Source organism: Silene latifolia, chromosome 1, assembly GCF_048544455.1.
Source record: "Silene latifolia isolate original U9 population chromosome 1, ASM4854445v1, whole genome shotgun sequence".
In the NCBI taxonomy this organism is placed as follows: Eukaryota; Viridiplantae; Streptophyta; class Magnoliopsida; order Caryophyllales; family Caryophyllaceae; genus Silene; species Silene latifolia.
This window is the reverse complement of record NC_133526.1, coordinates 5,904,357-5,929,120: the sequence shown is the minus strand read 5'-3', so window position 1 is coordinate 5,929,120 and position 24,764 is coordinate 5,904,357. Positions and strand designations below refer to the sequence as shown.

At 42.7% G+C, this 24,764-nt stretch overlaps 1 protein-coding gene and 1 long non-coding RNA gene across 3 annotated transcripts; both read left to right on the top strand.

The window, feature by feature from the left end:
- The first annotated feature begins 8,989 nt into the window (after positions 1–8,989).
- Positions 8,990–14,198, top strand: LOC141594930 (co-chaperone protein p23-2). 2 transcript variants are annotated; one of them, XM_074414914.1, is made up of 6 exons: positions 8,990–9,115; positions 10,098–10,278; positions 10,934–11,093; positions 12,591–12,622; positions 12,709–12,748; positions 13,954–14,198. In XM_074414914.1, exons 1-6 carry the CDS (start codon positions 9,111–9,113, stop codon positions 13,986–13,988), a joined length of 453 nt encoding a protein of 150 aa, XP_074271015.1. In that variant the 5' UTR covers positions 8,990–9,110; the 3' UTR covers positions 13,989–14,198. The 2 variants fall into 2 exon arrangements, with proteins under 2 accessions (XP_074271015.1, XP_074271010.1); XM_074414909.1 differs by having other exon boundaries at positions 10,095–10,278.
- A 1,240-nt stretch (positions 14,199–15,438) lies between these two features.
- LOC141594927 (uncharacterized) lies at positions 15,439–18,484 on the top strand. The gene is made up of 3 exons (XR_012522250.1): positions 15,439–15,575; positions 16,925–17,066; positions 17,767–18,484. It is a non-coding gene; the product is annotated as an uncharacterized LOC141594927 (long non-coding RNA).
- The last annotated feature ends 6,280 nt before the right edge of the window (positions 18,485–24,764 follow it).

The window sequence follows — 24,764 nt, the reverse complement described above, 5'->3', positions numbered from 1 at the left end:
CAGTTTTGCGAGTACCACGGCCAGACCGGCCATAAGACCGACAACTGTCGGCATCTGAGGAACGCCATCGAAGAGCTGATCCGAAAGGGGGCCCTCAGCAAGTACGTAGCTGGAGGCCCGGAAACAAGCTCCGACGGGGCGAATAGAAAATCAGTATTCCAACGAATGGGAGTGATCCAGGTTGTTACGGGGGGAACGAGAACGGTGGGTTAGCTAATGGGCACAAACAGCACCTGAATGAGTTATACCAAGCCATCAACTTTGTGCCCAAAACAGCGATCCCCGCTTCCACAATCCCCGATATAACCATCGGAAAGAAGGACTACGTAGGAGTCGTTGCCCCGCACAGCGACCCGCTTGTAGTCCACCTGGATATAGCCAACCACTTGGTCAAAAGGTGCCTGATTGACACAGGCGCCTACACGAACATCATGTTCAGGGAGTGTTTTCTTAATCTCGGCCTGAAGATTGAAGACCTGAGCCCCTGCGCTAACCCGCTATACAGCATCTCGGGGGCCGGCCCCCCAGGGTCAATCGTTGCGGTGATGTTCGCCAAGCGGACGCACTAAAAATGTTCTATCCGAGTTCGTGGTTATTGATGGTTCGTCCGCCTATAATGTTCTGATAGGCCGGGTTACTTTGAGCGAGGCCGATGCTCGATGTCCATCCGGCCCCGACATTGATGTACGTCTCGGACCGGGGAGCACAAAGCTCGTCTCAAAGGACGAAAGAGACGAAATAGTCAATGTCCAAGTATCTGCCAGGGGGTGCAACATGCAATCCCTCAAAGTGGCGAAGAAGTCAGAGAAAGAGAAGAGCCCATCCTTACAGCAGGAGGGTGATCCGATGAACACCAACGTCGGCATGGTCGAAGGAGCCGAGACCGAGGAAGTGGAAATTGACCCAGGGCGCACCGTAACTGTCGGTGTCGGCCTGGAGCCAAAATTCAGAGCCGATCTCCTAGACCTGCTGAGGAAGAACAAAGATGTCTTCGCATACTCAGCCGCCGAGATGTCAGGCGTGAGCCGGGAGGTGATCGTTCACAAGCTGAACGTACTCTCCACCGCTCGCCCTGTCAAGCAGAAGATGAGGAACTCCTCGGCCGAGAAGGATGAGGCCATCAAAGTTGAAGTAGACAAACTATTAGCGGCGGACTTTATCATGCCTTGTACTTACCCTGAGTGGCTAACAAATCTTGTAATGGTGAGGAAGTCATCAGGGGCGTGGAGGATGTGTGTAGATTTTACCAATCTTAATAAAGCGTGCCCTAAAGATTGCTATCCCTTGCCTCGAATAGATAGTTTAATTGACGCAACGGCAGGCTACACTATGCTAAGCCTGCTAGACGCCTTCTCAGGATATCATCAGGTGTTCATGGCCGAATAAGACATGCCTAAGTGCGCATTCATCACTGGTAACGGCACATACATATATAAAATGATGCCGTTCGGTTTGAAGAACGCTGGCGCAACTTACACTAGGTTAGTGGACAAAGTGTTTCAAGATCAAAAAGGGCGAAACATCGAGGCTTACGTCGACGATGCTATTGTAAAAAGCAAGTCTGACAGCGAGCACTTGGCCGATTTGAGCGAAACATTTTGTTTAATAAGGAAATTTAAGATGAAGCTTAACCCAATGAAATGCAACCGAGAACCGGTGGCAAATTCCTCGGCGTGCTTGTCGGCGCGGGGGAATTGATGCCAATCCGAGAAAGTCCAAGCAATACTAGACCTACCGGAGCCGAGAAATCGAAAAGAGGTTATGATGTTGACCGGAAGGATGGCGGCTCTCGCCCGCTTCATCTCTCGGTCGGCCGACAAGAGCACTCCTTTCTTTAAAGTGCTGAAAGGGAATAAAGACTTTAGATGGGGGGAGGAACAGAGCATAGCTTTCAGGCAACTGAAAGCTCACCTTCTGATACTACCGACCCTGTCCAGGCCGACGCTGGGGGAGACGCTATATCTATACTTAGCGATTACCTCGGCCACGGTCGATGCATCGTAATCGTCGGGGAAGAAAATAAGCAAAGAACACCCAATTTACTTTATCAGCCATACACTGCTGGCCGCCGAAAGAAATTACCCACTAATCGAAAAGGCAGCCCTCGCCGTCGTCGTTGCCGCAAGGAAACTGAAACCCTACTTCGACGCGTGACGGTCTTAACCGACCAGCCATTGGAGAAAGCGTTAGAAAAATTCGAAAAATCCGGCAGACTTATCAAATGGGCAGTGGAGCTCTCCGGCTTTGGCATTCAGTACAAGTCGAGACCTTCGATAAAGGGGCAAGCACTTGCAGACTTCCTGGCCGAGTGCACATATCAAGAAGAATCACAACCCGGCGTGTGGGAAGTGTATACCGACGGGTCCTCCACGGCGAACAACTCAGGAGCCGGCATCCTTATCACCAGCCCTAACGGAGACGAGTTTGAGTACGCCTTGAAGTTTAACTTCTCGGCCTCAAATAACGAATCCGAATATGAGGCGGTGATAACTGGAGTCGAGTTAGCTAGAGCTGTCGGGGCGGAACACATTGTGTTGAAGACAGACTCGCTCTTAGTGACTAATCAAATCCGAGGGGAGTATGAGGCTCGAGACGATGGGATGGTAAGGTATCTAGAGAGGGTGAAAGCCGACACCTCAAAATTCAAGTCTTTCCAAATATAGTGCATCCCAAGGTCTGAGAACAACCGAGCCGACGCTCTCTCAAAACTTGCCAGTTCAAGCATCAAGAATGTCAGTCGAACCGTGCTGGTGGATATCAGGAATGCTAAAAGCATCACTGAGACCGTCGGCATGGTGGGCGACATCGAAGCCGAGACGACGTGGATGACTCCGATAATGAAATACAAGCTTACAAAAAAGTTACCGGAGGACCGCAGTCTCTCTCAGAAGATAAGAAGGATCGCCGCAAGGTACTTGGTGTTCGAAGGAGAATTATACAGAAGGTCCGTGATAAGACCACTCTTTAAATGTGTCGGCCCAGCCGACGCGGAGCTTATACTGACAGAGATTCACGAAGGCATCTGTGGACATCACATGGGGGCGAGAACGCTAGCCCACAAAGCTCTCCGAGCCGGCTACTTCTGGCCTACCATGTTGAAAGATTCCAGAGCAAAGACCAAGAAGTGCAAGAATTGTCAGATGCATGCTCCGGTAATACATGCACCTTCCCGAGACCTGCAACCGGTACTTAGTCCCCTACCATTTGCACAATGGGGGATGGATTTACTAGGACCATTTCCGACGGCCTCCGGAGGAAGGAAGTACCTGATCGTCGCCGTTGACTACTTCACCAAATGGGTCGAGGCTGTCGCGGTACCTACCAAGATCACGGCGGCCGTAAGAAAGGTGATTTGGGAGAACATCATAACTCGTTTTGGGTTACCCCAAGTCATGGTATTTAGCCACGGCCGAGAGTTTTGGAGCGACATGGTGATGAATTGGCTGGAAGAGCTCGGTATCAAATTCGCATACTCCTCCGTCTGCCACCCTCAGAGCAACGGCAAAGGAGGCAGCTAATAAAACAATGCGAACGGGTTGAAAAAGAAGGTTGAAGATCTAAAAGGAAGATGGGCTGATGAACTACCCGCGTCCCCGTGGTCACTTCGAACCACGGAAAAAGAAGCAACGGTACGATCCATTCCACCTAGTCTATGGATCCGAGGCCGTCCCGCTAATTGAAGCGCGGTGCCAACATTCGTAACGCAAACCTTTGACCCAATCGAAAATGAGGAAGGCCCGAGAGCCTCCCTAGACACTGGTCGAAGAAAGTCGAGACACGGCACGGCTCAACTTGGCAGTCTATCAAAACCGAATGAGAAGAGCATACAACCGTAGGGTCCACAAAAAGGACTTAAGAGTAGGAGATCTAGTCCTAAGAAAGTCGGCCGCAACCAATAAAGGAAACATCCATGGTAAAATGACGGCCAACTGGGAAGGACCCTACAGGGTAGTTGAAGAAATGAGGTCGGGGACATACCGGTGACGACAGACATGGAGGAGTGCCTCTAATGAGCCCGGAACACAGACAACCTTAGAAAATATTTCATATAGCGGCGGAGGTGTCCGAGACCGTTTTGGGCACCCCAACGCGTGATTATATCTAATGAAGAGTGATCCAAGTTTTCCATCAAAATGAAGAGTTCCCTCCGTAGTCGTACCAAGGTAGACGCCACGGCCAAAGCCGGGCGATCCACTACAATGGCGATTGATACTCGAAAGCGACCAACATGCTTAGTAGACGCCAGCCGGGCAGTCACTACAAATGCAGTTGATACTCGCGAAAGCGACCAACATGCTTAAGAACGTATAAGTACAGTTGAGGACGCAAATATGACTACTCCGGCCAATCCGGGAGTGGCAGAGGAAGCGATCAATATGTCTATAGATACGAACGCTGTCGAGCCGTAACCTCGATTGCCTCGGCCAAAGCCGGGAGTGACGGGGAAACGACCGATACGCTAACATGTTCACAAATGTTAGTTGAGAAGCGCAAATCTGACCGCCTCGGCTAAGACCGGGAGTGGAGGAGGAAGCGACCGACATGCCAACATGTTTAAAAAACGTTTAAGTACAGTTGAGATACGCAATCTAACTGCCTCGGCCAGGCCGAAGGTAAAAACGAAAAAGCGCTCAATATGTTAAAAACGTAAGAAGACAACTCAATAGAGAATGAGATCAAAGCCTCGGCCAAACCGAAGGCAAATAAACAAACTTTATTAAAAATGTTTACAGGTGGGGCAAAACAAAGTCGACGGCCGTCCCCATAGGGATAGCCTAAATACAACCTACCAAAGTTTAACAAAAAAAGGAACAACAAAAGATTACAGACAAAAAGACTTGAAGCGCCAAAAGGATGGCAGAGAGGAAAGGCTCAATAGTTGGCCCCCGAACAGCTGAAACTATCTGAAGGGCCGGGTGAATCTGGTGACGACCGCCCGTCTCCCTATGCTTGTTGCTGCTCGCCACCGGCAGCAGTAGCAGCATCACCAACGGTGGGCGGCCCAGAGGAAAGCTTGGCAGCTTCACTTGCCTTTGCCCTCTCAGCCTCCTCTCTGGCCTCCTTCACCTTAGCATCCCGGGCCGCCTTCTCCGCAGCCTCCTAAGCGGCCTTCGCCGCCTTCGCCTTGTCCGCGACCTTGGGCTCCGCAGCAGCCGCCTTCTCATCCAGAAGCCGGTCAAAATCTTGCCACGGGAAGATGCCTTCTGGAAGGAGCTCTTTGATCGCATCCCTGGTAGCATCTTCAGCTTGGTCCCGGTACCGGGCACACATGTCAGGGATGATGACGGTTTTAAGCACCTCAATATCCTTCTCCCTCTGAGTAAGGATAGCCTTTGTGCCCTTGTGCTCCTTCGCCTCGGCCGAGTGCAGGGACTTCTATCTATCCCTCTGCTCAACCATGGTCTTATAGCCGCCTTCAAATTTGTCTTTCTCCTCCCGCAGCTTGGCGACGTCAGACAGGGCAGACTCAATCTTGGCCCTCTCGGCCAGGACCAGCTTCTCAGCTTCCTCCTTAAGCTTTCGCTCAGCGAGGAAGTCCTTCATGGCGGTCTGGAAGTCCTTCTTCGTCCTCTCGGCCTCCTTCTTGAAAGCGGCAAGCTCAAGCCTAAGCCGTTCGAGCGCAGGAGCTGCTTGAGCCATGAGCTTTTCTTGCTCAATAATATGAGCGCCGGCTAGTTCAGCCCACTTCACCAGCCTCTTGGCCAACCTCATGCCTTCCGCCCTGAGCTGAACGGGGGAAACCTTCTGGGATGAGGAGTCGACGGTGACATTTTTATCGCCCGTCTGCACAGGCTGCTTCTCCAATTGCCGTTCGGTGAGAACAACGGTGGCGACGGGCCGATCTACAAAAATCCGGACAAAGCATCTATGTCAACATTCATCGACATATCGAAAGCTGTCATCGGGAATGCCTAAGGAACCGCTAAATCCGAGCCGTGGGTTAGATCCGTACCGGTCCTAGCCTTCTTGGGCAGAGGGTCGGCTGACCCCTTTTCTTTCCCCGCCTCGGTAACAGCAGCAGCAGGCGTTGCTTCCTTCCTCTTATTTGAAGGAGGAGGACCATCCAGAACGGTGACGTCTTCGTCAACATTGACGACCACCGTCTCCTTTTGGACTGCGGGGACTGAAGATTGAGTGGGAGTTGACGTCGTAGCCGCCGTAGACGTTGTTTTTGGTCTCCGGCGCGGCACGTTACCACCAATCTCCGCTTGAGCCGCCGCCACATCCATTGCCTTCAACGCCTGGTCCATAAGTTCGTGACGGGCCGGTCTGCGATCACGTGGCGCGGCCTTAGGATGCAGCTCAACAACTCTCCCGTCCTGGTCAAGCCCCAACTTGTTTAGGATGGAGACGGGGAGATCACGGCCAAATCGATCTGCAAGAAACAAAATCAACAGTTAAGCAAAAGAAATAAACCAAGGCTCAAATACAGAAGCATAAAAGCAAGGGTGGGCCTCACACCGACCCCACTCACCCTGGCCGAGGGCCGGTATGAGGCCGACGTGACAGAGTGGCTCGTCTTGAAGGACGATATGCGTCGGAGGCATCCATCCCTTCGGCGTGCCATCCCCCTCAGCCTCGAACAGGCTCATTGCCCGCACTTCGTCCTCCTTAAGATAGACCTTCTTGGCGTCCATCTTAATCTTATTCCGGGAGACATATCTATCATGCTCCCCCTGACTCTCACACCGCAAATTGACGCGGCTCTGGAAGGACCGGGGCAGTGGATAGTCCTCCGGAACCTCAACATATACCCACCGCCCCTTCCAGTCCTTGCAAGATGTCAGCTTGGAGACGGTGACGTAACCCGGCTCGGTCAGATCGTACCACCCCGAGCCGCCTAGGGTAGTCTGCCGAAGATGGTGGAGCCGGCGGAAGAGGTTCACCGTTGGGGCCTCCCCTTTAAAAAGACATAACCATACAAAGCCAATAATAGTCCTAATGGCCAACGGATGCAGTTGTACCACGACGACATTCATGACTTTGATTATGGCGGCGACGTGTTCATTAAGAGGAAATCGGAGCCCATACTCCAGATGTCTGATGTACACGCCGATACAGCCTTCGGGAGGGCAACAGACTGCCTGATCACCCTCAGGGACAATGATTCTATACCCCCTGCCGAAGGAGTAATGGTCTTCAAAAAGATCAGGCCCGGAACAACTAGCGAACTTGTTCGTCCAAACACGATAAGGATTGATCGAGCAGGCTTCGCCGTGCCACGAATAATGCGGCCTCTCTACGTCAGAATGGGTCCTTTCCTCATCATCATCATCAATACCCTCCAAAAATTTCTCATCAATTTCAGGAGAAGGCGACAACCGCCCCCCGAACCCTATCGGGGTGACAACCAGTGGCTCCTGTTTATCAGGATGCGACGGTTCACCCCCCGGAGTAGAGGTACTAGGAAGAGCATCAGCAGCAGACATGGTGACAATAGTTAATTAACAAGTAAAAAGGTGGGGAAGAATGTGTTTGTTTACCTTGAAGAAAGTGTTACGCCGAGTAACGCTTCGAAAACTAGAGAGAAGTTTCTTCGAAAAAAACTAGAGAGAGGAAATTTTTTGATAAAATGAAGTTTGATGGCCAAAATGAGGGGCTAACTGCTCTATTTATAGAGCAAAGCCCATTCAGTGGACCAATCGGAGCAAAGCCCATGAAGCGTCCACCAATCAGCACCAGGCCACGTGTCGAGCATGCAGCCACGGAATGTCAATCGACACACAGTGACAAATCTTCTTCGACACGCTCCTTGGTATCTACTTGCCAACGGCCAGCTGATCAACCAAGCTTGGCAGCACCGGCCGGGGGCAATCAAAAGCACACGGCATCCTCAACCTTGGTCTCGGCCAGCGCCATTTTCTTTTCCACATTGGATGTCCATTACACAACCATGTGGAGGGGGATATGGTACGGCCCAACGTAACCAAGCCGAGGAAGAAGTTCAACATGCGCAGAATACGCTCAACACTCATCGAATGTCCATACCACGACATAGACTACGCTGGGGGCAAATTGATGGGGGATATTCTGCACCCGCTGACCGAGTCAACACATTGAGCAAGGTCAAAGCCAAAAGACAGCAAGTCAACGTATTAGACAAAGCCTAACCGACATAGCCTGTCGGCTGTCACTGGGTCTCGGTCTCGGCAACTAGCCGGCCGAGAGGCATATCCGCGTACTCACATCCAAGTCCCCTCGGCATGGAGTCAACCAGCCCAGCTGGCCTGCCATGGGTCCCTCGCCGAGGGTAAGACAGTCTTTCCACCTGCTAGCCACTTGGCCACTTGGCCACTACGCGACAAAAGGTGAAAGTTTATAAATACTCCACTTCTCTCATTGAGAAAAGGATCCAAAGATTATCCGAAAATCACCTTAATCTGGTATAAAACTCCCTTATCTCTCTACAATATACTTTGCCAAGCTAACACACAACTTATCTCTTTAAGTTTACTGACTTGAGCGTCGGAGTGAGTACGCTCGGTACCAAGCCGAGCCCTCAGTTTGTTCATCTTTACAGGAGAGAGCGAAAGGAAGAGACAAGCAACGACGTCATTCTACAAGCTTAAGTGGTCATAATCCTGCTCCGGAATTACACCCGGAACACCACCTATAAACAAAATGGATTCATAGTATAAACTTTAAACCAAAAAAAATGAACCGTCTCATAAATTTGATGCTGTGAGACTGTCTTGTTCTATAATTTATTTTACCTTAGGTAAGATTACTGATAGTTTTGAGACAAGATTTTGTCAAGTCTTAAGACTTTGGGTGAGTCTTGATCCCACTTTCAAAGGAAATTATCCAATGAGTGGATTTCATCATTTTTTTTTTGTTTTTTTTAGTTTGTTAAAAAAGAAGTGAAATGAAAAAGTAGGATTTCGGCTGAGTCTGACTGATAATATAGGGGTCTGAGGTAAGTTTGGGACTCTGAGATGAGTCCGAGTAATATAAAAATAATAAAAGTTAGTGAAAAGTTGAAAGGTAAGAGAGACTTTGGTGAGTTGACTGATTAATCCAATTACTCCGGAGTTAAACCCACTAGTGCCCCTAAAACCCCCAAATTCATCGATCTCAATTTCACCCCAATTCAACAAATTACAATCAATATGAGGTACCCTTTACTCTTCTTCTTACTAATTTCTGCTAAATATAGATTCATACTCTATGTTTATTGCTTAAATTTGGTTTCTTCTTGAAATTATTTCTGGGTTTCTTATCTATTTAATTTTGAAGTCATATATTCATGATATGTAATGTTTTTAATACAAAAAGATTCGAACTTTTACATCTTCTTACTTATGGAATCAACCATAAAATGATTCTTGGGTTTTAAATGCATTTTGTTGCTGGAAATTTGTTTGATGGAGTATTTGTATGATTTATGCTTTCTTTTGATGCTGTAAAATGGTTGCGCTTCTTTTTATTGTGAAGTATCGATCATTTGATGCAGTTCTAGACGCAATTTTCATCTCGAATCATCCAGAAATGACCTCTTTGTGTTGTTAGCACTAGGGTAGAGCCGCGTACATCTGTTGTTGTTGTTGTTGTTGTTGTTGTTGTTGTTGTTGTTGTTGTTGTTGCTGCCGAGACGTTATGATATTTTGAGTTGTATGCTACTCTCCCCGTCCCGCTCAATAGTTATCAATTGAATTTGGCACAAAGACCAAAAAAATGTGAGATAACTATAAGTGGAAAATGATAACTATTGACTGATACGCCTATAAATGGAAAATGATAACTATTGAACGGGATGGAGGGAGTATTGATTTGTGTCTTTATCTCATTCTTCATATGCAAACAATGCAGTAAATTCTTTTATTTATTCATTCATTCTTTTATAAAGATTGATGTGATGAATTGATGATATGGCATAAAAACTGTAAATTTCGATCTTCTATCAAACTTTCTCGACCAGTGCTTGATATAGCTTTACTAGTGGATTCTTTTTTTTGGGGGGATGGGAGGCTCGGTTTCATGCTTGATCGTGAAAACTTGTTTGATTGATGATTGTATGTGGACTAATAATAATGCACTTGGGATCTCATCTTTTGTTAGTTTTTTAGTAACATGGATGTTTAATCTTTGTTCAGTAGGTGTCCTGAGGTTCTTTGGGCTCAACGTGCTAGCAAGGTCTATTTAACTGTTTCTTTGCCTGATGCCAAAGATGTCGAAGTAAAGTGTGAGCCTGAAGGTTTGTTTAAGTTTTCAGCAACAGGGCGACAAGGAGAAAAGTATGAATGTACGCTGGAACTCTATGGTGCAATAGCGCCTGAGGTGTGTTTCCCTCTCGCAGTGAAACTCTTTTGTCTTTTGCTCTCCTGTTCAGCTGTGTTCACTGTAGAAGAAGCTGTTTATCTCTTGTATGTATTAACTATTACGGAAGCTTGTATAAAAGTTAAAGCGATTGGTTTTTGCTAATCTCTATCATGTGATTAAGAAAAATGTTTTCATTTCCAATGGAGCCTCGGACACTGGGTTTCGGTGGCCGTGTCTTTTTTATTCTAAGTTAGTCATTTGGTGAAATGGCGTCCATGTTTTTATTTAGGAACGCATAAAAGAATAACTGAAATTACATTAGTTACAATTATAAAAGTGAAACCAATGTCCATATATCTAATTAGGGTGGAGCTCCGCACATGAATTTTTGTCTATTCTTTATCTGGTGTGTTGGCAAGTGTGACGTGTGAGTAGTCTAGAATCTAGACAATGTCATATCTAATCCGGCGACTTTTTAGTTCAAGCACGCATATAGTGTTGCATTGCATTTGGCGTTGTAGGTTTAATAAACTGGCATGTGATAGTGGCCATACTGGCCAAGCTACGCATGAATGGCTGCATCGTTGGCCTTGATATTTGATATTTCTATGGTCGATTTCTGTCAGTTTGTTCCTGAATTACTTGTTCTCAGTTCAGCGTCATCTCAATGCAGGGGTGCAGAACTAAAACAGGGCTGAGAAATATACTATGCTCAATACAGAAAGAGCAGAAGGGCTGGTGGAAAAGGATTCTAAAGACAGAAGAGAAACCTGCTCCCTACTTAAAAATTGATTGGAACAAATGGTGTGATGAAGATGACGAAGAGATAGATTGTAAGTTCCTTCACTCTCTTCCTCAAAAATTGCCAACTAAATTCATTCATTTTGTTATAACAATATTACATGGTGCGCTAAAGGCTCTTGCTTAAGGTGGTGTCTGATAAAGTAGGCCTCAGAGGGGGCTTAAGCTGAATACTCAGTGAGGCACTGGCGAAAGTGCTTCAGCGCGCCTTGTAGATAACGCGCACAGAGCGAGGGTCACTACTGTACATTATCCATTTTGTTTTGTTCTAGTTCATTTACTATGCCTTTCGTTTTGCCACATTATCCGTTTCTTTTACCCTTTTACATGTCTGCCCTCTTTAAAATCCCAAAAATATTGCTGCACAAATTCTATTTTGAAAATGTAAATTTGGTTGCGAAAACAGTGGGACTCGTGTCTATAAGGTGCGCATTTCATGTCTATAAGGCATGCGCCTCATCTCCACTGGCCCTCGTCGCCTGAGTGCACTCACGCCTTCTAACTACAGGAATCTACAATGGTACAAGTTTTGTATTATATCCTACCGTTGACCCATCATTAAACATCATTGACCGAAAAATCAATTCTCCTAAAGCCGTACACAAATCTATGGACAAACGTCATACAAATTTTTGAAAGGCCACATTATGTAGTCTGTACTTTCTCTTTCCAAAATCCAAGGAAGCAACTCCTTAAGAAAGAGTGGCCAGCAATGGTTGTTTTTTTCCCAGAGAGATCCTTAATAAGGACACATTGGTGAATAACCACCAAACATTGTGGATGCAGGGTTTGTATTGTATATTTGTATGCACGGAATGTTATTTGTGGTGAGTCTGACTTGAATATATAAAATTATAAACAGCTCATTCATATCACATTCTAAGGCAGTTTGGTGAAACTCGTAGACGAAAAAAAGATTAAAAACTGCTCTTAGCTTATTGGATAAAATTGTCGGTCATAACATCTTTGAATTCTTGATTGCAAGTTTAGAACAAGATTGCTTTTTATTTTTAACCCTTAGGCGCAAAGTAACAGAAATTAGCAACTAGCAGTACTAAGTCATAATTGTCCACATCCATAGCTGCTCATCGTCCTCCCAATGAACCCTTTTACTCTTAATGTTCATAACCTTAATCTTAGGGGATTAAGAAGCATGCTGTATTAGATCTACACACGGTTTACTCTTATCACCGATCTGACCTGTAAAATGCTTGTAAGTATCAGGCGGTTCAGGCCTGCTAGGGGCCTAGGTTCTTGTGCTATGCCATCAAGACTTGTCATCTAATTCCATTTGCTCTTTCTTTTGTCAACAACATGTTAACTTCAGCAATAACAATTATAAGAATAAGGCTTAAAAACCTTGACTGGCCTTTCTTGCTGAAGACTGCTCCTAACCATCCTACTCTCTTCTATAACATTTTCGTAAACCTTTGATATATGTTTGGACATGATAGACAGAGTGATATTTTTATATGCCAGAATTATGGTTCTGCCTCTCACAATTTGCTTCCGTTGTTTTTTCTTTGTAGCCGACTTATCATCTGAAGACGGAGCTGCTTCGGTAATAGAACTTTGACGATCCATGCACTCTCTTTGTTGGGTATTACTTTCTATGTAGTTACTCAAATATGTAACTTTTCTGTACAGGAGAATGATGGGGACAGCAGTGATGATGATGGACTGCTTTGTGAGTTCTTCATCTACTTTCGTTCAGTTGATCTTATGCCTTATATTGCTCATGCCTCAGTCACACAATATCTAACATTCTTACTCTGTCGCTCATTTTTCATAACAACTACCTAGTTTTTTTTTTTTTTTTTTTTTTTTTTTTTTTTTTTTTTTTTTCTGGAAGCACCCTCTAACATAAAAAAAGAGGTTATTCTATGTGGTATCCCTCTGTTTTTTCGAATTCTACGTGATACCACTGTGTTTTTGAAAACATCACTGTACCCCTAAACTTTGAAAAATGTTCTCAAAATACCCAAACTACTAAAAATCACGTTTTTAAACTGTTAAATTTTGTAAAGAAAATATATGTACGCTTTAGAGCATTTTGGGCATTTTAAGATGTTTTCATTAAGTTTAGGGGTACCACTCATAAACTTTTGAAAAGCGAGGGGCACCACGTAGAATTCGAAAAAGTACAAGGGTACCACGTAGAAAAACCCAAAAAAAAACTAGTTATTTCGCAAGTTCACTAGCTGCGCACAACACAACTTAAAAGATTCAAGATAAACTTACATGGTTGAGAGTGATAGAGCACGATATGAGATTTCTGGGGCTTGAGGAGAGTATGGTGACGGAGAGGGCACAATGGAGGGAAAGGATACATGTGGATTTTTAGTATTTGATGTTTTTTTTTGACATATTTAGTGTTTTTTTATTTAATTTAAAGAAATTAAATTATTTATTCTTCTCTCCTTTATTACACTTTTTACCAACCACTTTCTTATAGATTTTACTTGGTTCATTCCGGATCCTTAATTCTATTTCGGTTTTTAAAAATCGTTTTAATCTTTTCTCTCGATTTAAATTTTAAGTTTTTATAAAAGAAATCCGGAATTCGATTTTAAAACCCCTAAGTTTACCTTGACTTTCCATTACATTTTCGTTCTTCCTTTTTGTTTTTCATTTTCCCTTTTTTTATTCGCATTTTGAGGCGTGCGTTCATCCATAGACGGTTCGAAAGGATGATTCATGTCAGCCGACCCCAAATCATTTTGGGATTAAGGCTCTGATGTTGATGTTGTTGTTGTTGTTGGGTACTTAGTTATCTAAACGTAAGATTCTGACAGTTTTACGGCAGTCATGTAGCTGACAAACAAATATTAGCTGCTGGTCTCCATTTTAGTCAAATATGATGTTAATGACCTTCATTTGTTTGTTGCGCAGATCTTCCGGACTTGGAGAAGGCGCGAGGAAAGTGATCGTTCTTCACTGAAATTGCATTAACTGCTTCTCCACCGACATTGGGGTGTTTCTTGTAAACCAGAATTGTAACCTAAGCTGCTGAAGTTATCCTGTTAATAGTATCATGTTGCCTTGTGGGCTTGTAGCTGAACTAGATATTGCAAGATATACCCCCAAAGACTCTTAATTGACCTTTTGGAAACAATAAAATTTCACCTCTTTAGCAATTTTATCTGCATTTATGTGGAAGAGTTTAATATAGGATCGTAGAATCGCAAGATTCTACAAACTCACTAAATATAATTTTTTATTTGGTAAAAACATATAATTGAAAACCAAAACACTTATTTATTAATATTTATTCATAAAATATTGGTAATTAATGATTTTAGTATTATTGTATGAACAACTTACACGAAATTTGGGTTTTACGGTGTTATTATATAAAAATATATATTAATTTTTTTCTTATAGAATCGGAACGTATGATCGTAAAATCGTAGGATCGTATTATGATCCCATCTCTAGAAATTTTCAAATTAATAGGATCGTAAGATTCTATAACTATGATAGAATCGTAGGATCCAGGATCGGTCAAGTATTTTTGGATCGTAAAATCGTAGAATCGTTGGATCGAATCGCGATTTTGACAACAATGCTTGCTACCCCAAAACTCGGTTGGCCTGGAAAACATAGAAAATGAGGGAGTATTTCCTAGTAATCGTAAATTATTTCTTTCATCTGCACTTGTTGAAGTCAGAAAATAAGCAAGTGAAAATATGTCCTTTTATAGGGATTAAATAAATTAAATTAATTCGCCACTACAAAGTCTAGAATATTACTGTACTATATATATGCAGGAGTACCTCCTTGTTAATGGTCAATTAGGTCGAGTTTGGGTGAGGTTAAGTTAGGTCTTGTTATATACTTATATCAGATCATTTTAGATATGAGTCGTTCGTGTCAGGTACTCGGGTCAATTTATTTTAGATACGAGTCATTTGTGTCAGGTCAGTTTAGGAACGAGTCACATGATGTCGGGTTAGTGGTTAAAAATCGATTTTACAAAAATTGCAGAACTACTTAGGGGTCGTTTGGTTGCCACTTAGAAAACATAGACATTGGAAAATTCCATGATTTTGAAAAACATGAGTTGTTTGATTGCCATAAATTTTAGAAAATGTAGGAATTAGAACTTCCCAGGAACTTCCAATGCCTACATGATGTGGGAAGTTGCTTACCTATTCCCCCTTGGTCATGTTCCTGTGGAATTTAATTCCTACATGAGCAACCATACTTTTCCGAAATTCACCCTAATTGGATGAAGCAACTTAATTCCCATGAATTGTATTTTCTTAGGAAAATTAAGTTCCTTGATCAACCAAACAACCGCTTAATACAACGGTGTTTCAAAGTAGCTATTTCAAGTCATTTCAAATTGAGTGTTTTCTTCGGGTTAGACGGTTTCGAGTCGGGTCAATTACTATTTATACAAACTCGGTTCGAGTCTCGGAAATATGGAAGGCGCGAGTCAAAAGACCGTTCTTTTGTCATTTTTTACCGCGAATCTTCAATCTTCCGCTTCCTTTCATGCTTCAGCTCAGGTTACCCTCTCTCTCTATCTCTTACTTTTTCGTTAGGGTTTCAGATTTTATTCAACTTTAATCTTTCTGATTTCGAATTTACTCTTGATTTCAATAATGTTTTATGAATCTTTTCTTTAAATTCGATTGCAGCTATATAATTTTCGGATGTTTGATTGAGATTTCTAGGGTTTATTGCTTGATTTCAATTTGTCGTCGATTATTTTTACTTAGGTTTTACGATTGATTTCTGCGATTGCTGTGTAAATTCGCGAGCGATTGGAATGTATGAGCTGAGGTTGAGATTAGATTAGATTAGATTATTTAGGGTTTATGTGAATTGGGAATTTTGATCGCTGGGGAAGTGAGTGACTAGGGGTAGCAATGTTGGAACACGATTACACGAATATTTATTGCGAGCATAGATCATGAATTGTGCTATTGCGATTGGACTTTAATTCAATCGTAAATGTTAAGGTATAAAATTGTTGTTTGAGCATAAACAACAACTAGCAATCAATTCAATTCTTCGAAACGAATTTAACAGTCTTCCTGAAATTTTGTCAGTGTTTTTGAGTGATAGCGAGAGGTTTGAAGGCAAAAGAATATTGTCATTTTATTGTACTTGAATTACCGTATTAAAGCCACATTTTCTGATGCTATACTGGCATGCGTTAGATTGGTAATAATTCCAAGTAATGTGGGAAGAACTTGTAGGTGGGTTTGTTGAATATGTCTTGAATTTACTTGTCTAGCTAGACGGCATTCCGTTAATGGAACCGAGGGGCAAGTTTTTTAGCAGATAGAAACTATAAATTCACGAGCTCTTCATTTCTGTTGACAATGACTGTTATCTAGGAGTAGACTTCTGAGTGTCCACGGTTTCTCGGCTTATGATGCTTACATATAGGTTTTGGTGTGTATGTGGATGCGGAATATAAGGTTTAGCGACATTTGGTTGATCAGCAAAGCGAAAAGGGTTTCTTTTGGAAGGTTACTCGAGTGTAATACGATTAGTAATGATGTGATGGATATTTCGCATCGAATTTTTTTATGGAGTTCTCTCCTGAATATCTATTTTTTTTTTCGAATGTCAGGTACCTTAGGTGATAGAGTCATTGCGGGGTGATTTTCATGACCTCAATTCAAAATAAAAATCAGGAAATTGCTCTTGATAACTGTCTTTCTAACCCAAAAACAATAGCTGAGTATAAGCCACAAGATATTTGGAATACTTGTTGTAGGGGCTCAACCAAACACGTCTCACCTAGAATATGAAAAAATTGTTTAGCTTTCAGAGTTTCAAATGGATAACGATTGCAAAATATTTTCGTGCTAAAACCTTAGGTATGTGTTGTTTGGTCGTGTAGTATGAGTTGGTTGCCAATAGCCCAATACTAGGTGCTAAATGGCATTATGAGCCTGTGAAGATTAATGGAGATGCAGGCTGGTTGGGCATGGAGAAACGATTGACCCTATTAATTTTTATGCAGCCATATCAAGTTAAGAAAGGTTGCATTCTTCAAGAATTCTTTCACTAGTTCTATGTTTCTGCTACTCTTTTTCCTATTTGTTGATTAGGCTTGCAACTTGCGATGTTCCGTGTCTGTTTGTATACAGGTTATGCTCATGTCCTATATCGAGTTACCGACCCTTAGAAACATGAAAAATATTGGTTGGGTGGCGCTGTGTTTTTATTTAATTTAAAAAAATTAAATTATTTGTTCTTCTCTCCTTTATTACACTTTTTTTACCAACCACTTTCTTATATATTTTACTTGGTTTACTTTTAAGGCATTCCGGATCCTTAATTCTATTTCGGTTTTCAAAATCGTTTTAATCTTTTCTCTCGATTTAAACTTTAAGTTTTTATAAAAGAAACCCGGAATTCGATTTTTAAAACCTGTAAGTTTAACTTGACTTTGCATTTCATTTTCGCTCTCCCTTTGTTTTTCATTTTCCCTTTTCTATTCGCATTTTGAGGTGTGCGTTCACACCCATGGAAGGTTCTAAAGGATGATTCATGTCAGCCGACCCCAAATCATTTTGGGATTAAGGCTCTGATGTTGTTGTTGTTGTTGTTGGCACTGTATATGTGAAGCAGTACAATAGTGATGTATTTCACCATAATATAAGACCAAGTAATTTGGAGTTTTTGGCTTCAAAATGTGAACAAGATAGCGGGGTACTAATAAATGTTCATTGTCAGCAGTGCAAAGTATTCATTTTTCGTAAGAGATGCAAGATCCAAGGATGTTGAATCAACGAAAGCAGAAATCCCGAAAAACAATCAGCACCCTTGAGCAAGTGGACTACATGAGAGGACTTCAAGAAGCCTCACCAATAATATCTTCAAAAAGCCTTTCGAAAGCGTCTAAGAAAGGTGTAAAAAATGATGCAGCAATGTATTACCGGCCCCAACAAAGATCAAGGACATCAATACAGCAGGAATCTACTGTTTCTAGCGAGTATAGAGCTCTACGACGCAAGTTCTTAGAACTCGAGGAAGAGAGTTGCAGCTTGGGAAACGAGCTAATTGAAGCCGAACATGAGATCAAGACCCTTGAGGGTGAGAAGCTTCAACTTTTAGATCAGCTGGTAGTATTAGAAGGCCTTGTCGATCCCTCAGAAGTTCACCCTTGAGATATTCTGGGTATTACTTCAATTTCGGGACTATTTAGTTCTTCAAATGTGAAGGCCTACTTATATTTGTATATGGCTTGCAATTACTGGAATTACACTTACATGGTCAGACTCAGATACATTATTACTCCTTTTGCGCTTCTTTATTACGGTTTTGTTCCCTCAACAAAGACGTAAGGATGCATATATCCAACTCGTTCTTTGCCATAGACGATATTAATTGGGGTAATTTGGTGATGGTTGTTGAACACTCGATGTTCTAATTGGGTTTCTATACTTTTCTTTTCGAGTCATTTCCTTTTCGTAGAAGATTGCGTGTAAATGTGTGTGTAACTGTGTAAATGTTTGTTGAAATTGATCAAATCTCCATTACGCAATGAAAAGGAATATATGTGGTATAAATAATATCTCCACATATACGTGAAAGGGTGTCTACTTGGCAACCATTTTTTTTTTAGATTCCTCAAACATTGATTGAATCTTCAAACTTTTGCAATTGAATATTATACTCTTAGCATTTCAATGGTGAAAATTATGTCTAACTCCGGCCGTAAGGATTGACCACAACCCTAACCAAAGATTCGAAAATTTTATTCGTTGAAAAATATATAAGAAAATACATTAGATAATTTTATCTTTATTGATAATTTACAGTTACGTATTTTCGAAGTCTGTATCATTGAACGTTGTACTTCGTATTGAACAAGAATAGGTCACAATTGCATAAATAAAGTTGCTATCATAGATCACTATCATACACGATCAAAGGACAAGTTTAGCTTATTTAGAACTACCTAATTATACTACCTAATTATATACTGCCCAAGTCAAAGTTGTTTTGCATCTCTTACAACTAATCAAATGCTTACCTACTAAATTTGACATTTGCTAAATTGTAATGTGATGAGGAGTTAAACAAATTATCTCAACAACTTATCCTAATGTCTCAAATTCTCCTATCTTGATAATGTGATTAATGTTGTTAAACTTAAGTAAACAAAAAAAAAAAAAAAAAAAAAAAAAAAAACAACAAATTATTTATGTGGTAACTTTACCTTAAGCATATAGCATGTTAGGATGTCATCCTTTTGGGCATCATTGAGATCATCATTGAAATGTGCCTTGGACCTCATTTAGCCTATAAACGAGTCGGGATGCTCTTTATTGCCTCAAAAGTTTGGATGGTCCGTTATCTTAAATAGGTTCATTTTATTATTTCTCCTACACATTACCATCCATTACTTAATATTGTGACCGTTAGATCGCTTTGGGATAATATCTAGAACTTTAGGTGATAATGGAGTGGGAAAGTAATAAAGAGGATCCAAATTGCATATAAACACAAACTTTGTAGGAAATATTTCAAACTATGATTTTTATAATTGTTCTATTTAATCCAGCTATTAACAATTCAGTTCAGTTCAGTTCAAGTCAATTCTTCTTCTAATTTTATACTTTCGTATTCATAAAAGAACTAAATGTAAGAATTGAAAGTCAAAACCTTTTCTTGTTTTTACCTTTTTTTCTTATCTATCAGATAAATACAATGATTATGAGTAATAAAACAAAAGTATGGTTTTTTTACGAATAATTAGGAATAAAATATATAAACAGTATATATAAACTAGAGCATGGATACCAGATTCGCTATGAATACGCCTATATTGATCTGAGATTTGCTCAATAGAATGTGTTATATGTATTTTCGGTAAGTGACTAAATAATCAAAAAGAGGGGTCTCAGTCTTACAGAAGTATCTTGACAATAAGTCACGAGTTTGAATCCCCCACCTTCTCACATACGTACATGAAGGAATCCGGTAAGCTTGAAGTATAGAGATCAAATAATAGAATTGAAAATAACATGAACATGGGACATGGCTACATGATCTCAATTAAAAAAGAACAAAAGTATTGTCAAGGCTGTCGATCATGGAAATGAGAAATAGTGGAAAGAAAGTTTTTAGGAGTGGCTTCCATCATCACCAACTAGTTTGCATTACCATCTAGCTAATTATTCTCTTCTTGCATTTACTTTATATTTATTATAACTAATATTATTATTATTATTATTATTATTATTATGCTTAAGGAAGATCACATGTAAAAGTAGTCCCAATCACCTGGGTATACAGTATACACCAACCTCACCTACCAACCTGTCCATTTTTTTTTTTTTTTTTTTTTTTTTTTTTTTGGCAGCAGTAAAAAAAGGTGTCCTACATTCTCATGGCCCTTTGTGCGAGGCCATGAGCAATCTTATTTAAGCCCCTTGGAACATAACTAAAACATAAACAATGAAACGATGAAAACATAAGAAAAATGTCTTCAAGGATCCCTACCAACCTGTCCATTTTTGTAATTCATTTTTTTTTCCAATTTTTGTGTTGTTTAAAAAGAGTTACCATTATCGACTTATCGTTGAGCAATAACACCTGAACTATTAAATTGTTATTACGAGTATATTTTGAATCCATAGATTATACAGAAATACGAGTAGAGCATTTATATTGTTGCTTATTACGATGTGATATACTTTATTGTGACAAGTGGAAATTAAAAGTCTAGAGTATTAGAGTATTTCTTGTTAGTAATTGGTTAAATTCTTAAATTACGTGAAATTTAACGAGTTTTGGTTCGAATTCCTGTAAGAGCAGATTTTTAAGGGTTACTTATGGCATTAGACTTATGTCTTATATTTTAGGTGGTTAATCTAGTATACATAATTTGAAGGTTATACAACGTAATATTAAAGACAGTGCTACGGTCTACGTGTTCATTCGTAGTAAAAAAAAAAAGTTGATTAGATAGTAAGTTAAACAATATAAATGGACACATCAACATTAGCAAAATATCAAGCCAACCAATTCCATGCCTATGGTATACGCAGTCTTCACATTTCACCAACCTTACCCACTTCTTCTGTCTTGTGCACTTGTGCTTATATAATACTTACTCCATTTAATTTCACTTTACCTATTTCTATTTTTTACACTATTCACAAATGCACATTTAATCTCGATTTTCTCTCAATACACAAGTGAAAATATATTCATGTGTGATCATGTTTGATTCGTCTTTACAAGTACATTAAAAATATCTATCTTTTATAATTTTTGCAAATACGTAGCTAACGATATTTACCGCGTAAAACACGCGTTGGCGAATGTGAAAAAAGCAAAGTGGTAGAGTGGAGTTAAATGGAGGAAGTACACAAATTCTCATTATAGACGGACACTATCCGTCTATACGTATAAACGGATACCACTTCCCCTCACAAAATACCCATTTGTCATAAAGTGGGAAGCACATGGGGAGTGCCCCACCTTGTCCCCTCTACCCATATTATTAGAGGTTTTTACCCGTCTATTTGCCCCACCCGTCTATACCAAGACCTATTGTATATAATATGGGGTTCCTATATTAATTTCCTTTTTTTTTTTAATAAGTTGCAAAGGTTATAAAATGGATGACTAGTGAGGGAGGTTATTTTCGTAACAATTAGTCTTGCTGAAGACGGGTCGGAGCAAGTGACGGGTAATGCCACTCACAAAATGAATAGGGGGACAAGGTGGGGGCATCCCCCATGTGTTTCCCTCTCTCCTCTATTTGGGTCATTTGTGAGAGGAAATGGTATCCGTCACTCCAAAGTGACGGATACGTGCTGTCTTCAATGAGATTTTGTGTTTTCGCAATCTAAAAATGTTTATGTAAATCTTTTTTACATAAGTATTGTCATGAATAATTGAAAAGTGATTTATCATGGATTATACAATCAGTTGTGATGGGGCATATTCTGCACCGCTGACCAAGTCAACATATTGAGCAAGGTCAAATATATCCACAGCAAGTCAACGACTTAGGCAGCCTAGCCGATGCAGCCCATCGGCCGGTCACTGGTCTCGGCATGACAACTTTGCCAGTAGGGACACATACCCGCGTACTCACATCCAAGACCCCTCGGCGGTGGGTCAACAAGGCCCGCCGGCCTGCCATAGGTCCCTCGGCCGAAGGGTAGATCAGTCTTTCCACCTGCTAGCCACTTGGCCACTTGGCCACTACGTGACAAAAGGTGAAAGCCTATAAATACTCCTCAACCTTCATTGAGGAAAGGATCCAGAAAATACACAACTAAACCTAAATACACTATTCACCTGGTAATATCTTCCTTATCTCTCTACAATATACATTCAGCCAAGTAACAACTTACCCTTTAAGTTTACTGACTTGAGCGTCGGAGTGAGTACGCTTGGCACAAAGCCAAGCCCTCAGTTCGTTCATTGTTGCAGGAGAGGCCGAGAGGAACGATTAAGACCAAAGGAGAATCCAACTCAAGACATCATTCAACAAGCCACGGGTGGTAACTATACCTGCTCTGGAATTACACCCGGAACAATTGGCGCCGTCTGTGGGGAAAGACACTAGAAGCTAGTCACATTCATTCCCAAACAACAAAAAAAAAACAAACAACAAAAACCCACCCAAAAAGCTAAGAAGATGTCAAAACAACAAGACGCAGTCGTGACCGACGAAACCGCATTCTACCACGATGATACTTTCAACAATTTCGAGTCGTGCGGCCCTCCACCGGCGGAGTAATCCAACCGGAGTTCGGGATGCCAATAATACCGGACACACGCCGCCGACCAACCAGGTCACCATCATGGGACATGTGGTTGACATAGCAAAAACCGAAAATGGTCCTGGACCTAATTAGTAATACGCCCTTTCTCACCGTCACGCCGACAAGAGCGGCGGAAATCGCCAGAGACCGGGGCCCAAAACGTGACTCGAGAAATTTGAACGGAGCACTGGGAGAAGCTGACCCAGCCAAGTCGCCGGGGGAGCCCAAAGTGGGCGTGGTAGACCTAAGTCCTTCCCGCACTCATGGGAGGACAGCGTCCCCACAACACGAACGAGGCTTACCCCAAAGGAACCAGAGGAGCCCGACTCAGCAGAGTTGGAGAAGAAGTCCGAGTCGAAGAAGAAGTCCTTCCCGCTACGAGGAGAGGAGCCGGATCAGGAATGCGAGGAGCCGATCGCCGCGTGTCGTTCGACACGTGGTCAGACAGCCCCTCAACGCCTACGTCCTAGAAGTCCAGGTGCCAACTAAGCTCAAGTTGCCACCCCTATCATACAAAGGAGATAGTGATCCGGACCACGCCGAGGCTTTCGAGTCTTACATGTCGGTATGGGAGCAGCCCGATGAGGTCAGTGCCGAGTCTTCCCAACAACTTTGCATGGGATGGCTCAAAGTTGGTACAAAGGGCTTCCCGACGGCTCGGTATACTATTACGCCGACCTAAGGGACGCCTTTCTAGCCCAGTACTCTTGCAACAAGAGAAGGGCCGTGGAGACATCGGACCTCCTAACTATCAAACATGAGGGGGGGCGAGTCTCTACGAAGCTATGTGAAGAGGTTCGACGGAAAGGTCCAGCAGATTCGAGAAATTAATCCCGAATTGGCGGCCTTCGCTTGGCGATGAAAGGCCTCCCAAGGGGAGACTTGAAAATGAGCTCATCAAGTGCGGAGGCTCGAACTTGGACGCCGCTAGGAAGATGGCCGACCAGGCCATCAAGGTAGAGGACTATCACAAGACCTGGGTAGGCCCCAGCGAGGCCGAGCACTCAGAAAATAAGAGTCACCGGGAGGACAACCCGGATGAGAGACGCCGTGACAACAACGGGTCACGGTCCGATGAAAGACGCCGTGAGAATAATAGGTCACGGTCGGACAAACCCGCCAGGAGACAGACTCGACAGCGCCGGGTGGAGTTCGGGAACGTATCACCGAGGCGGTATAGTGATAAAACCCCTCTCGTCGTATCGCCGAGGTCTTTGCCCCGAGCAAAGCGAGGGCCGAAGTGGGAGAGACCCCAAGCCAAAAAGTGACGGTGACACGAGCCAAGATCGTGGAGTACCACGGCCACACCGGCCATTTAACCAACGATCGCCGCATCTAAAGAATGCCATTGAAGAGCGATCCGGAAGGGGAGCCTCGGCAAGTACGTTGCCAAAGGCCAAAAGACGACGCCGATTCGGGTAAGAAATCCGTCTTGAACGGATAGGAGTGATCCATGTTGTCATCGGGGCAACGAGAACGGAGGGTCCGCTCACGGGCACAAACGGCACCTGAACGAACTATATCAGGCCATCAACTTTGTGCCCAACACAGCGATCCCCGCTTCCAACATCCCCAATATAACCATCGGAAGGAAGGACTACGAAGGAGTCATCGCTCCTCACAGCGACCCACTTGTAGTCAATTTGGACATATCCAACCACCTGGTCAAGAGGTGCCTGATTGACACAGGCGCGTACACGAACATCATGTTCAGGGAGTGCTTCCTCAGCCTCGGCCTGAAAGTCAAGGACTTGAGCCCCTACACCAACCCACTATACAGCTTCTCCGGGGCCTACTGGTACCACTGGGGTCGATTAGACTCCGGTGACGTTCGCGAAAAGAATGCGGTTAAGAATGTCTGGCCGAGTTCGTGGTCATCGACGGCTCGTCCGCCTACAACGTTCTCATAGGCCGAGTCACTCTGAGCGAGGCCGATGCAGTAAT